We start from the raw sequence: 15,163 nt of genomic DNA, 5'->3' as shown, positions 1-15,163 counted from the left end.
ATCAAACAAAACTAAACAGCCTTATTGATAACAAAATAATTTACGAAAACAACTTGACCGACATGAATGATGAACAACAACCACTGTACTACATGTTTCTGGCTTTAGAATGGACATTGGCACATAAACAATGTGGTGGCCATAAACCCAACCCTCCCAAATTAACCAAACCTTAAGGACAACACATCGCAAGAAAAAACTGTAAAATATCAGTTGCAATTCGCGTCCCTAAAATTATGGGTACGGTGCACAATAATCACTTACATAAAAACAATAGACACAAATCACTGAAATAATCGCACTTACCGAAAGCTATTTCAAAGCTAGTGAACATGTAGACGAACCAGTGGACATAGACGGACTGGTAAACATGTAAACAGACGGGCGAATGTGACAGACTTATTGACAAACATTCACATATAGACAGACCTGCAGTTGGGAATGTAGGAAGACCAGGAGAAACGCTAAGGTACGCTTTACGCACACCCAATACACGCTTTAAGCTCGTTGTGCACACGATACAGATATGATTGACAGGTTGAATGCATCAAAATTACTAGCGTTTTGGTAGCGTGCATGATTTGTTTTACCTCGGCCGACGTACGTCGGATCTATACGTTGATGTGTGAAGCCGGTATTACATTATTTAAACCACTAAACAGGCAATGTCAGTTTCTAATTCTTATGCACAACAAAAGTAATATAAGACAATACATCTTTATTAAACAATTATCTAATATATATATAATGCCAAACAAGCATTTGGGTTTACGATTGCATTTCTTTTTTTAAAGAAAGCAACTTGTTATCCAGCATTTTATACAAATACTCATACCAATTCTGGAATGATCAGTGACAGTTGTTTTCGTTCTTCGTTTTATATATTCAAGGGCGGAAACAGGATTATATGTTTATGGGGAGGGGCGCAAACTTAAATTTCCGCACGACCGCCACGCCCCCGCCTGAATCCGACCCTGATGTTTAACCTTTTGATTAATGTCTTTTGCGTGGAGTTCGCCGGGTATTACTTGTAACAGTAAATTTGGTCCGGTAGTAAAATGTGTCCACCAGACATTTTTTCCTAGTTAAACAAGTCCATGTCCATAATTTTACTAGGAAAAGAAGTCCTAGGATAAATGTTCCTCGGAAAATACGTCCATAGCTAGTAAAATATGTCTGGTACTCATTATCCTAGAAAAAATTGTCCCAAGAATTGTTTTTCTATTAGTTTTCCTGTTTATAAAAATCATTCAAAATGGGGGAAAAAATCATTGTTAAGATTGGAAAGTGTCATTATGTTTCCTATTAAAATAAAGGACATGTACGTTATTATTTAGACATGTTAAGGACATGGACATGATATCCTTCGAAAATTTATCTGGGACATACATTTAAGTTAACTAAAATATTGATACACAACTGTAAAAAAATATATAACATAACAGTTTAATTTACCTTTTAAAATAAAGAGCATGGACATTTTTATGGAATATTAATGACATGGACATGATTTCCTAGGAAAAATAGTCTGGGGACAAAAATTCTATTAAATGTGAATGCACAACTCTTTACCAATATTAAAACATGAATAGTGAGTTTCCATTGTTTATAAAAATTTCCCTGTTAAAATAAAGGACATGGACATTTTTATCTAGGAATTTTGATAACATTGAAATGATTTCCTAGGAAAAATTATCGGCCCATAATATTTTCATTCTTCTTTTAAAATTAAGAGCATGGACGTTTTTACCTAGGAATATTAATGACATGGATTTAATTTCCTAGGAAAATTAGTCTGGAGACATTAATTTTATCAAGGATATAAATATGCAACTCTTTAAACAACTTAAATTTCCATTGTTTATATGTAATTGAATTTATTATAGAATTTTATAGGACATGATTTCCTAGATAAATTGGTCTGGGGAGGTAGATTACTAACATAGGACTAAATATACTAGTAAATTCTGTAACCATGGACTTTTTATACTAGTAATATTTGTCCGCCCAGACATATTTTACCAGGACAAATTTATCACTTACATTACTACATGTATACTAAGTAATTGTTATTTAATTATTACTTTTTAGAAAGACCTGTGTGTGGATTGGTGAGATTTTTTTTAACAATGATTGTACATGAGAATTGACTCTGTTCAATTGTATTTCTATTAATTTATGCATTTGTAGATATTTGGATTAGAATTAAGCACTAAACTAAATCAAAACTCGATCAATCTATGTAAGGGAGTAATTTACGGAATTTCAATGCATTTCCGCATTTGAGTCAAAAGTTATTATGCACGTGTGATAAACAACAAAAAATAATTAAAATCAAACAAAAAAACTTTCATTATTTTATAATAGTAACCTTGTTTTTCAATAAATAAAGTGTGAAAACAAAACACACTATATTTTGTATAAATAGCTTTTCGTAAACATTTAATATTTATCTGTTTGGGCTGTATATCAATGCCACTGTATTATGATAATTTAGCAGACAGCTTAATTCTGATTTGGTCACAGAAATAATCAGAATGTCATATTTTGAGATATCTTTAACGCTTGGAATGCATATTTGTTTGTAAGTTTATTGAACAACCACTGAAAAGTCTTCTGGTCTGTTCCTGAAACGTCAAAACTATCCAGAACACTTGACTGTCTGCAATCCTTTGATCCTTTTTGGATTTTTTACATACAAAAAATGTGTACAATGCAATACCCTTCAACACTTTACAATATCATGATTTCGTAAGTAGGAATGAGAGATGCTCATCAAATTTATGTTCAGTCAACAATATATATTTTAGACCAGGGTCATTATATTTTATCACTATATTCCCAAATTTGAAATAGGGCAACCATTTTATAAAATTGCTCCCACCACAAATTTCCAAAAGGGATTAATGTTTGGTTAAACATGCTTGTGGGGCTCCAAAACCTCCCATAACCTGGATGTAACGGTACAATAATGTCATTTATGATAATCAATAGTCTTTATTCAAAAGCAATACTGTGAAAATCCATGGAAGTGGTAGCAGCAGGATTCAACCCCTCAATCTTAGGATCTAAAGAAAGTGCTCTTACCAATTGAGCCAAAGAAGATCTTCCCTAACTCAACTAGTTTATAGACTATATTTATATCTCCAGGTCTTTTTTTTTCTTTTTTTGGGGCTGCATATACCTTCCATCTGAGCAACTCACAGGTCCACTACTGTCATGACTGTACAACCCAAGACATCTACTCAGAAATCATCTGGCCAGTTCCGCCTAGATATGTCACTGTCATCCTATGAGAGGCTGGTCAACCACAATGACCATATCAAACTGTTAGGCAACTATGATACTTATACACTAGCTTGTTTGTACAAGCAGTATAATTTCTCGCAGCGCCAATGATGAGAAAAATCCATGGATGGTACCAGCAGTTTCGAACCCTCTATCTCTGGATCTAAAGACTGCGCTCTAACAAATAGCCAAAGAAGATCTTCCCTAACTCAACGAGTTAGTTTAAATATATATATGTCCAGGCCAGGTCTACAACACTCTTCCCCCTTTTGAACTTTTCTTTATTATTAAACAGCTTTTGTATTCTTTTGGAGAATTGCATGCCTCATTGGCAATCATACCACATCTTCTTTTTTTTATATTCAACACTTTTTAGTCAATTGCCTTTAACCTATTTGCCCACTTGGATTATGAATTTGCAAAATTTCATTAATAAGTAAATAAAAAAAAATGAAGACAATAATTACAAGTATGAATTTATAACAAGTGAATAACAGTTCAACATTTGAACATACTATTCAACAACCCCATTTCCATTCTCAATTTTATACTATTAAAATACATTGTTAACTTATCAGATCAAAATATATATACACCACAAATAACTAACAAGAACATAAAAGCCCCATAGTCATGATAGAACAGATCTTAGAGAACTCACACTTATTGAAAGCTAGTTCAAAGAAAAATACAACTAATAAAAAATCATGTACATTCAATGACATTTTTCACTGATTAAAAACAATATTCAAAAATCTAATTTCAGGGTTGAATTGATACCCTTTAGACAATTTTAAGGGTTTATAAGTTTACAAAAATATTTTTTAAATTTACCATAAACATGATAAAAGGTAGGATGTGCTATATCATCCTGTTGGTAAGTTTTTTTTATAGGTACCATACAGCCAAAATTCCAAACCATATCTTTGTGTCTAGATGAAAGATTTATGTAAAGATTGTGTAATTTGTGGTACCAAAATCCTAAGTGACTCAATAATTTACCAATAACATATAGATTTATGGTTTTTGAAATCTAAAGTGAAGATAGGAAAACAGTCTGATTTATGAAGGAAGAAAAAACCGACTAAAAACTAAAATGATTATACAGCTACAAAAAACTACCACATAATGAATGAAGTCTGATTTTTATAGCTGACCATACAGTATGGGATTTTCTTGTTGTTGAAGGTGATATACAGATGCCTATAATTGCTTACATCCAATTTATTTAATCATTTGAACTTTGGTGGACAGTTGTCTCATTGACATTGAAACCACATCTCCCTATTTTAATCACTTGTAAATGAATTGTACCATTTTTCTTTCCAGTCCTGAACATGATGTATAGATATAGGAGTAGACATGGCAGAATTTGGTTGGGGTTTATCAGAGGAACTTAAAAAGAAGGCTAAACGGGAGCTAAATGAGGATCCCGATGAAATAAAAGATGCAATACTAGGAGTAAGGGAACAGATTATCACAAGACCAGATATTAGTAGGTTTTAGAGTTAAATTGTAAACTGTGGATTCATTATAATTCTTTTGATACCAATTTTTTCATGCATTTTGTGGGTACAGGTAAACCAGGATATTAAATGTTACAAATTTTCTTTAGGCTTGTAATGTATGCAGACCTCATCAGCAAAACCCCAAATTAAATATCCACGAACATACACTTAGTTTTCCGTTATCCAACAAAAAAATTGGTCAATGTTGGTACCCTCTAAAATAAATGAATCCACAGAAAATATCGCATTTAAGAACAAAAATTTATACAATAGATATAAGATGTGGTATGAGTACAAGTGACACAACTCTCCATCTAGGTCGCAATTTGAAAAAGTAAACCATTAAAGGTCAAAGTATGGTCTTCAAGTCTATAGATATAAAAAGATGTGGTATGAGTGCCAATGAGACAACTCTCCATCCAAGTCACAATATGTAAAAGTAAACCATGAAAGGTCAAAGTGCTGACTAGTCAGTAGTGTAATATCATTCAAATGGAAAAAGCAATGGTCTAATCTGGTCTTATTTGTATAAAAAATGAGAAACGAGAGACACTTATGAACCACATAAACAAACAACAACTACTGAACATCAGATACATGCTTAACATTTACTCTTTTTGATAAATTAGGTAAGTGCAGTATATTGTACCATATATTATTTACATACATGTTAACAACAGGTATAGGTTAGGGCCAACAATACTATCAAAATTTTGCATTCTTTTTGCAACACCTATCCTGATGCTACTTTTACAATAATGAAAGAATAGCAAAAGTTTTTGAATTAATAATTTATGAATGAATTAAAAGTTGGTGGTATTGAATTCTACTGTACAATGCTAACTATTGTTTAATTTTTTGTAGCTTTCTTAAGGACAGATGATACTTTTATATTACGATTCCTGCGGGCTAGAAAGTTTGATACATTTGAAGCATTTAAACTGTATGGGAGATATTTTGAATTTCGCCAGGACAATCCAGACATTTTTAAGAAATTCCAGGCATCAGAACCTGGAATTAAGGATGCTTTACTAGATGGTCTTCCAGGTGTTCTTCCAAACCATGACCATTTTGGTCGGAAAATATTTGTTTTGTATTCTGCAAACTGGGACAATGGCCGCTATGGCCTAGATTCTATATACAGATCTATTTTGTTGACGTTAGAAAAGTTGATAGACGAGGATGAGGCTCAGATTAATGGTTTTGTTATAATAGTAGATTGGAGTCAGTTTACTTTTAAGCAGTCAATGTGGTTGAGTCCAAAAGTTCTGAAACAGATGATAGAAGGACTACAGGTGTGTATATGGGGGTTCTAATTGGGGGCGGGTTTGATCCTGGATTCTGCTTATTATTTTGTCAGAATCCTGTATCAGGCTTTAAAAAAATTATCATTATGATAATACCCCTTGTTATTTCAGAGGCAAATGAAGAAATTGTACAGGGTCAAATACAGTCAATTTGAATTGTTATAGTTCATACCAACAGAGCTATTAAATTTACTCCACATCACCAAGTATTCAAATATGCATTGATCAAATGGGAATTTTACCAGGACTATAATCAATTAATGACTAATTCAAGTTTTGGACACAACATTAACCTAGTCAACACAATGAGGTTTGATTTTATATCTGTGAGCAGCTGATCAACCCCTTGTCTGGTACAATGGTATTATGAGTAACAGACCAACTGCACTTTAAACAGTGAAATTAATTGGCACAAAGCACACAATCAAAATTTATGATATAGAAGTAGTCTTTAAATAAGTGTATTGATGATTTTAACAGTACAGTTGATTGGAAGATCTGAATTTTATCTTAAGATGCATTCACACTATTACTTATCCAATTCTACAATAATACACATGGCTATTTGTTTTTATAATGTAAATATGCATTTTTAAGGTTTTTTTTATTCACAGGATTGTTTCCCTGCCAGGTTTGGGGCAGTACATTTTGTTAACCAGCCTTGGTATATAGAAGCCATGTTTAAGTTACTGAAGCCTTTCCTCAAAGAAAAGAGTAGAGATAGGGTTTGTATCTAGCTGTAGATGCTTATTCTGTCAATGTCCGTGTTGTAGGAAGTTTTTTGTAAATGTTTTAGAAACTGAAATATAAATTGTCTCCCTTACATTGATGATTCTAGCTTGCTGGACATCCAGCAGCAAATATTGCTTACATGTACATATTCAAGATAAGTTTTAGAAAATTGTATGATAGGGGACGTTCGTTGTAACTGTTGGACATAAAAAAAAAAATTGTATTTTAAATTATCTCCCCTTGTACATTATAAAATGGAGATATTGAAATATATTACCTAGACTTATATACAGCTCTATAGATTATATCATTCATGGATATCCAGCTCCTTTACTACAATTTAATCTTATATCTATTAAAGTATTGAATACAAAAACTAACCTGATTTATTGTATGCTTAATTCTCATGTAAAAAGAACAGAAATGGGAGGTAACCTCAATAAAATGGATACAGGGAACCACCTAATAGTTTTACCCACTTAGAGCCCACACTTTCATGGATGGATATGAATACTTTTAAGTTTATAGCTTACTATGCAGTATGTGTTTTTCTCCATGATATGATCTTTCTAATTTTAATGCCAAATTAAAGTTTTGACCCCAATTTCACGGTCCACTGAACATAGAAAATGATAGTGCGAAGTTCAGGTGAAAGTTTTTTGTCAAGGTAGTTTTTGATGAAGTTGAAGTCCAATCAACTTGAAACTTAAAATTGAGAATGGAAATGGGGAATGTGCCAAAGAGACAACCACCCGACCATAGAAAAAAAAACAACAGCAGAAGGTCACCAACAGGTCTTCAATGTAGCGAGAAATTCCCGCACCCGGAGGCGTCCTTCAACTGGCCCCTAAACAAATATATACTAGTTCAGTGATAATGAACGCCATACTAATTTCCAAATTGTACACAAGAAACTAAAATTAAAATAATACAAGACTAACAAAGGCCAGAGGCTCCTGACTTGGGACAGGCGCAAAAATGCGGCGGGGTTAAACATGTTTGTGAGATCTCAACCCTCCCCCTATACCTCTAGCCAATGTAGAAAAGTATACACATAACAATACGCACATTAAAATTCAGTTCACATGTTCCCTATGATATGATCTTTCTAATTTTAATTCCAAATTAAAGTTTTGATCCCAATTTCATGGTCCACTGAACATGGAAAATAATAGTGCGAGTGGGGCATCCGTGTACTATGGACACATTCTTGTTTATTATTATCATTTATAAAGATCTGGAGTTAATGTTGAAAGTAAGCATATTGTCTTTTTATGATGAAATGTTGAAGCAGTAAAACAACCTGCTGTTGACTAGAAGACCCACATCATAACTGTTGTCTTATAGACATGTGATCATATCACTTCTCCTTATTATGTATACAGTTTTATACATAAAACAAGAAATGGATGATGCCAAAGAAAGAACTTAAATCCACAGTTTTGAACATATTTATTAATAATGGATTTGGAAATAAGTTGTTACAACTTTTTTTAATCCTTTACCACTTTGGTGGTGCAAGCATTAGTCAGAGAGTTATTGACAAATCATGGCATGAGATGAAAAAAAAAATATTAAGACAATCAACTATCTATATAATACTACCGGTACATGCATATAAAAACTACAGACCAAGCAATTCAAACACCACCAAAGAGAGGGGTTTATCTCATATGGTAAATATTTATGGAAGAATGCCCCTCTTTAGGATAGTTTAGAGGCTATAAATTATTATAATGAGATGGAACATATACAATATCGTAAATTTGATGAAAAAAATGACATGATTTTATAATTGTGAAAATTTTATAGAATAGGTGTGCAGCAAAAAAAAAATCAAATTTCACATTTTGGTAATTAAAATAAATTTATTTTTAGTTTCTGTGTAAAACTTTTCACATATTTTAGATCCATATGCATGGTATCAACTTAGGAACCTTACACAACTACATACATAAAGAGGTATTACCTGCTGAGTTAGGAGGAACTTTACCTCCATATAACAACCTCATCTGGGCAAAGGAACTGATAGGTGATGAGAGCTTCAGCTTTGGTGACAAGCAAATATATTGGCCAGATTACTGCTTTTCTTACAAGTAAGACATTAAAGGTTTTTTTTGTAATAGTATATTTTATTTCTCTTATTCTTACTCAATTTATCCTTTTCTTGACCTTGATTATCAGGGAGCCTCCCATTTTTAATTGTAAAATGTAACTGTCTGGAGTAGATAAATATCCTATCACACTCAATGCAGTGGTAGAATCTGTATATCTAGATGATGGTGATTTATATAAATTTCCCATTGTGATAATTTTCAATTATCTTTCATGCTAATCTTAATACTTTAAAAAAATTACCTGCCTTTTTACCAGATCCTCATTATAGACATCCAATTGATGATTTTGTAGTGGATTTTGAAGGCACAGTTTCTTGAATATTTTTACAATTGTTTCTATGTTAAAAAAGTTTAACTTACACCTTCATTCATTTATTAAGTGCCTGCAGAAGATTTTCAGGATTAACCATCAACAAACTTTTCATCTGCATCACAAATAAAAAAAAAAAGTGTTATTTTGGTTTTTTTTATTTTAGAAATGGATCCAATATTTTGGTTGTCAGATTTTATTGATCTATTAATATTTTCAGGAACAGATCTGAGTCATTGCCAAGTGAATTGTTAACAAAGGCTGAATATGAAGAAAGAGAAGTTAGTAAAGATAAAGAAGACATTATAAAAACCAAACCAAAGTTGACAAGTAGCAAGTCATTAGGGAATACAAGGGCCCATCTTGATGAAGAATTCTTCCTCATAGAATAGTTTTATAAAGACTAAAGGCACATCTAGACCAAGTTTTGTCAACATTGCATAGTTTAAAGACTAAAGACACAGCTTGACGAAGAATTGTTCCTAATTATAAAGACTATACATATGCTATAGGCACTTATGAACAAATATTTCTTCGTTATAGAATAAATTGTTATTTATGTAGAAGACCAAATGCACACCTTCCTTATTGCATAAAATATCCCTCATGGACTAGGCTAAAGGCATCAAGAGCTCATCTTAACAAAACTATGTCTTGTTGTTACACTGAAACAAAGGGAGATAATAATTGATTATAAGGTTTCTCTAATATTTTTCAAAATGTACATTTTAATTGAATCTATTTAAAAAAATGAATTTATAGCTGTGCAATATTGATATGAAATGTGTTCACTTCAATTGGCTTTAATGCATATATGTTTTTTTAATTGATTGGAGTATATGGTTCATATTTATCGAGTTTAAATTTTGCACTTTTCTTATCCTTGTATCTGATCTTTCTTCAAGATCAAATTTATGACAGGGGATAATCAATGAAGCTGGAGCCCAAAAACTTTTACTTTGTCCATCTGTCTGTCAACAATTTTTGTAAACTCAAAAACTCCATAAAGTGTAGGCAGGAGGCAAATAATATTTTGCATAATTGTTATTTAAAATCATAAATTTTATCATAAATTTTGGAAAACTTTTTTCTGTGCTAGGAGTCTAGGACTAAAATGTCCTTGTACCACAAATTCCAAGAGATATTGATAATCCACAAACCTTCATTGGTTAGTTTGCATAAATGTAAATTGTTTGTCTCTGTGCCTCACTCTTAATATACCAAAGGACCCTAGCTGACATGTCAGTTTTCTAGTTTTCTAGTTTCAATTTAACTTTAATCATGAAATCTATATATGAACATCTTTACAGTACTACTAGTACCATCTACATATTTAGATCTGTATATATTTTTATTTCTGTCACCAACATTTAATAACATACAATCAAAGCATTTTGTTTTCTTTTGTATTTTTTAATGTGTTATTTACAGTTAACAACTTAAACAGTCAATGTTAATTTTGATGATATTAAGTTGAATATTTTGAAATTTTATATTAATTTTGATTATCAAATACTGGTTAGTATTAATTTTACAGAATTTACAGTCTATTTATCTAAACTAACTTTTATTACCAATGGTTGAAACTTGAATATCTTTGAAATATTTGTCTTCTCTGTGTACTCACCATGCTAGATATTTAAATATTTTTAAAACATGATTTTACATTCACTTCCATCTTTTTCTTTTGATTAAGACATATTTTATTGTCTTGACAGCATATTCACATTTATTTGAAATAGTGCAATATATAGTTGCACATGGCAAGTTGATGTCTTGTGACATTATTGACTATTCTAGTTTATTTATATTTATTTGAAATAGTGCAATGCATTAACATGTCTGGTTGATTAATGCAATTAATATATGATCATATATACACATGGTTGGTTGATGTTGTATAACACTAACAGTATTTTGTTTTATTTATATTTATTTGAAAAAGTGCAATATATACACAGATTGATGTCTTATAACAGTAGTCATGTCATGTCATGTTTTTTATTTATTTCTTATTTGTTATGGGAAATAGTGCAATACATACTCTTTTTTTATGCCCCACCTACGATAGTAGAGGGGCATTATGTTTTCTGGTCTGTGCCTCTGTTCGTTCGTTTGTCCGTGCGTCCGTTCAGGTTAAAGTTTTTGGTCAAGATAGTTTTTGATGAAGTTGAAGTCCAATCAACTTGAAACTTAGTACACATGTTCCCCATGATATGATCTTTCTAATTTTAATGCCAAATTAAAGTTTTGACCCCAATTTCACGGTCCACTGAACATAGAAAATGATAGTGGGAAGTTCAGGTTAAAGTTTTTGTTCCAGATAGATTTTGATGAAGTTGAAGTCCAATCAACTTGAAACTTAGTACACGTGTTCCCTATGATATGATCTTTCTAATTTTAATTCCAAATTAAAGTTGTGATCCCAATTTTACGGTCCACTGAACATGGAAAATAATAGTGCGAGTGGGGCATCCATGTACTATGGACCCATTCTTGTTTATTATTATCATTTATAAAGATCTGGAGTTAATGTTGAAAGTAAGCATTTTGTCTTTTTATGATGAAATGTAAATTTTCAATTTTAATACTTTGCCTTTTCAGCTGCAACTTTGAAGTCAGCACTTACAAACCTAGAATTTAAATGTCTGGTTTGCAACTGATATTAATAAGTTGCTATTGAATTTATTGAGTCTGCATTTATACTCATTTATAATTTTTGTTTAAGGTGGTACCTAACACTACAGGGAGATAACTCTGTAAAGTCGGCTAAACGTTTTAATTACGTTGTGATGTATAGGGAATATTAAGCTTCTTAATGATCAAAATTGGTGTTTGTCATCTTACTATATAACCAGTGTATTTTTTCTGACAAAACGGTTGGTTCAAAATTTTTGAAATTTTTATATTTTTGTTAAAACGTCAAAGTAAATACTTTGTCAAAATTTAATTAAAATTAAACGAGCCAAATTAATTTTAGTGAAAGTGTTAGGTACCACCTTAAGTTGATTTTTTGTAGCGTCTCATTGTTCGTTTTTTGTTTATGCATGTTAAATATACATATTACTTTGTACAAGTTGTGCCAAATTAGTTTATATGTTTACCTTTGCAGTATATTATATTATATATATCCCACCAATCCTTTAATGCCACCTTACATTGTTGTTTAGCAATTGAAACTTTTTATTCAAAAAGTCTTGTAAATTGTTATGATTTCATTTTTGTATTTTTGCACTTTGTTACTTGTTTAACCTTTTTCATCTGAAAGTCTTATTAAAAATATAAGATTTAGGAGATAACTGTATTGTATTTTAAGCTCCGACGGCATCAATTGGGGATTTAATGGTCGCAAATTAAGTTTACTGGCGACGCGTTAGCAGAGACAGTAAACGGGTATTTGCGACCATCAAATCCCAAATGTTATCTCCATTCTAATGAAACTGACAGAAAACAACGTTAAAACATGTATTTTAAAGCTGTCATATGCCGTCTGCGCTTGCGCGTACGTCCCATAGCATCAATTGTCAATTGATGCCATGTAAGAAAGTGACGTTATCCAATCAAAATGAACGTTACAAACGTTGTTGTATTAGAATACCTATTACTACAACTGTCTAAAAATATATTGTGTTCATGAAGAATACAAAATTTTCTATAGAGTAATGATGCATATAATATTTTAAAATAATTCGAATCTATTTTATACAATGGGAGATAACTCAGTTATACTTTCTGAAAAAAAAATTCTAAAGACAAGCCTTATCAAACAATTGTGAAGAATTATACATTAAATGTCTGTGAACTAGGTGTGTTTCCCCATGTCTATTTTAGGGTTTTCTGTGGTAATACAGACCAGCTGTATTTTATTTATAGATTATTATAACATTGTGTTTTCAATATTTGTTGTCAAGTTGTGCCAAAAATGATTTTTACATTGTGTATTAAGTTGTTATATTTTTTTCTGTTTTTGTATTTTTCTTTCTTTAATGAGATCTTTTTGTTAATAGATAATGTATATTAATCATCACGTAAAATTAATATTTTTTTGAACCTTGGATCAATATAAATTTTGTTGAATTCCTGGGTTAAAAATTTGATTTTTTAATCCATGACAAGAATGAATAGTTGTTATTAGTAAAAGGGGACAAACATTTAGACCAAAGATGAAGTTTAAAGAAAAAAATTAGAGGGATAATCTCATAATTGTTTATCTATTGATTTGTAGTTACATTGTATTCAATTGATATTTCATTCTCAGACCATAAAATGGCAAAGAAGGTATTATGTTAATGTGTTATTTTGTTTTTTTATATCCTGTTTTTTTCAACATATATAAGCGATTTTTATATTTTCTGAAAATGACAAATTTATCAATACTGTCATGGTATGATGCAAATTCGTAGAGGAAGCAAAGAAAAATGTACATGTATTTTCCTTCCCTTTTTTATTGAAATTATTCCATTCTTTTTTGGCCTTAAATTCTCCAAAATTAAAACTTTAAATTCATTCTTGCCTAAGAAACAATTTTTATTTGAAATTTATTCTTGTTTTCTTAATTGTTGTTAAAGATACTGTTTTGTATTTTATAATATAACTTATACATGCCTCCAGCCATAATTGTTGAAGATATATTTTTAATTTATCAACTTTTTCAAACAAAATGATATCCCCAACGTACTGAACAGTCATCCAAATAAGACCTTATCTTTTATTTTTACTTATTCTAGATTAAAGTTATTAAAGCTATTATTAAAGTGGCGGAGGAATAGACCTAAATTTGTGGTGGCGCAAACTTCTGAAACCAGTAACAAACAAAAAAAAAACAATATGTAGTTCAAAAGATTAAAAGTTTCAGAACCATCTACTCAAGTCTAATCATAAATGTTATGGTTAACATTGGCATAAATGCACTATGCATCTCATGACTGTGTATGAGGGGCGTTTTTTTTTTGGTTTTTTTTATTTGTTGGGTTTTCTTTTGTAAATTGTTTAATTTTTAATGTCTTGAAATAATAATTTTCGTCGAAAGGGAGGCAAATGTACATGTGTAGCTAATCTTATAACATTACACTGAGGAAATATATCAAAACATTCTGTCAAGGAAATTTTAGCTTTAATTCCATATCAGTGGATCTAAATTGCAAAAAGTATATTTTAACTTAAAAGTTTATTTTAATGGTCAAAGAACCTATGAAAACTATTTACTAGTTATATTTTTTTTAAGCTATTTTATAAAAAAAGAAATCAGATATCAAACTCTAAGGTCCTTAACAGGTCGATAGAGTTCTCAAAATCTTTTTATATCTGGTGTCAATCCTTTGCAAATTTTGGTGGTCGATAATCTCAATAATTTAAACTTGCATTTTGAAATTTTTTATATGAATTAAACAGGGGTTTTCTCAATATCACACAAAATTAAATCGTATCTTAGTCTAAATTAATGAAATGGCAATAATCAATGCAAACACTAATTTCTGAATTTACAAAAATTGATTGTGACCATTGACCTTGAATCATAAATGTTGGTACATGTACTTATAAAGTTGCATGCAACTAAGAGTACCTCCGCAGTTTATGCACAATTTCAAAAAAGATTTTTTAAATCTTTGAAACTGCTTTTCTACTCTTGAAGAAACCCTTTGACATTTCTAGGCAGAGGTCATAAATGAGCTTATAAAAAATAAAGATTGGTAAATGTATTCTTAAAATTATCTTTTTTAATGGTTCTTAAACAGGCCCTTCCATTTGTTAAAATTTTCTATCAAAATGTGTAGTTTATATATATTTTACATACAGTTCTTTTATTTATACATTTTAGTGATATATATTGTAATATATTTCTGCTTTTGCATAATTTGTTTTAGTCTACAAGTTTTATAAATAAATCATAGAAGAATTTTA

General features: G+C 30.7%; 1 protein-coding gene across 2 annotated transcripts; it reads left to right on the top strand.

Moving 5' to 3' along the window:
• The first annotated feature begins 2,545 nt into the window (after positions 1-2,545).
• On the top strand, positions 2,546-15,163 carry LOC143055567 (clavesin-2-like). 2 transcript variants are annotated; one of them, XR_012972087.1, is made up of 7 exons: positions 2,546-2,584; positions 4,618-4,783; positions 5,661-6,091; positions 6,718-6,828; positions 8,744-8,931; positions 9,483-11,990; positions 12,268-15,163. XR_012972087.1 is itself a non-coding variant. In XM_076228722.1 (6 exons), exons 2-6 carry the CDS (start codon positions 4,651-4,653, stop codon positions 9,652-9,654), a joined length of 1,035 nt encoding a protein of 344 aa, XP_076084837.1. In that variant the 5' UTR covers positions 2,546-2,584; positions 4,618-4,650; the 3' UTR covers positions 9,655-15,163. The 2 variants fall into 2 exon arrangements, 1 of the variants encoding a protein (XP_076084837.1); XM_076228722.1 differs by having other exon boundaries at positions 9,483-15,163.

The sequence above is a fragment of the Mytilus galloprovincialis genome, chromosome 12 (genome assembly GCF_965363235.1).
Source record: "Mytilus galloprovincialis chromosome 12, xbMytGall1.hap1.1, whole genome shotgun sequence".
Classification (NCBI taxonomy): domain Eukaryota; kingdom Metazoa; phylum Mollusca; class Bivalvia; order Mytilida; family Mytilidae; genus Mytilus; species Mytilus galloprovincialis.
The sequence above is the reverse complement of the archived record's forward strand: the minus strand, read 5'-3'. Positions and strand labels throughout refer to the sequence as shown.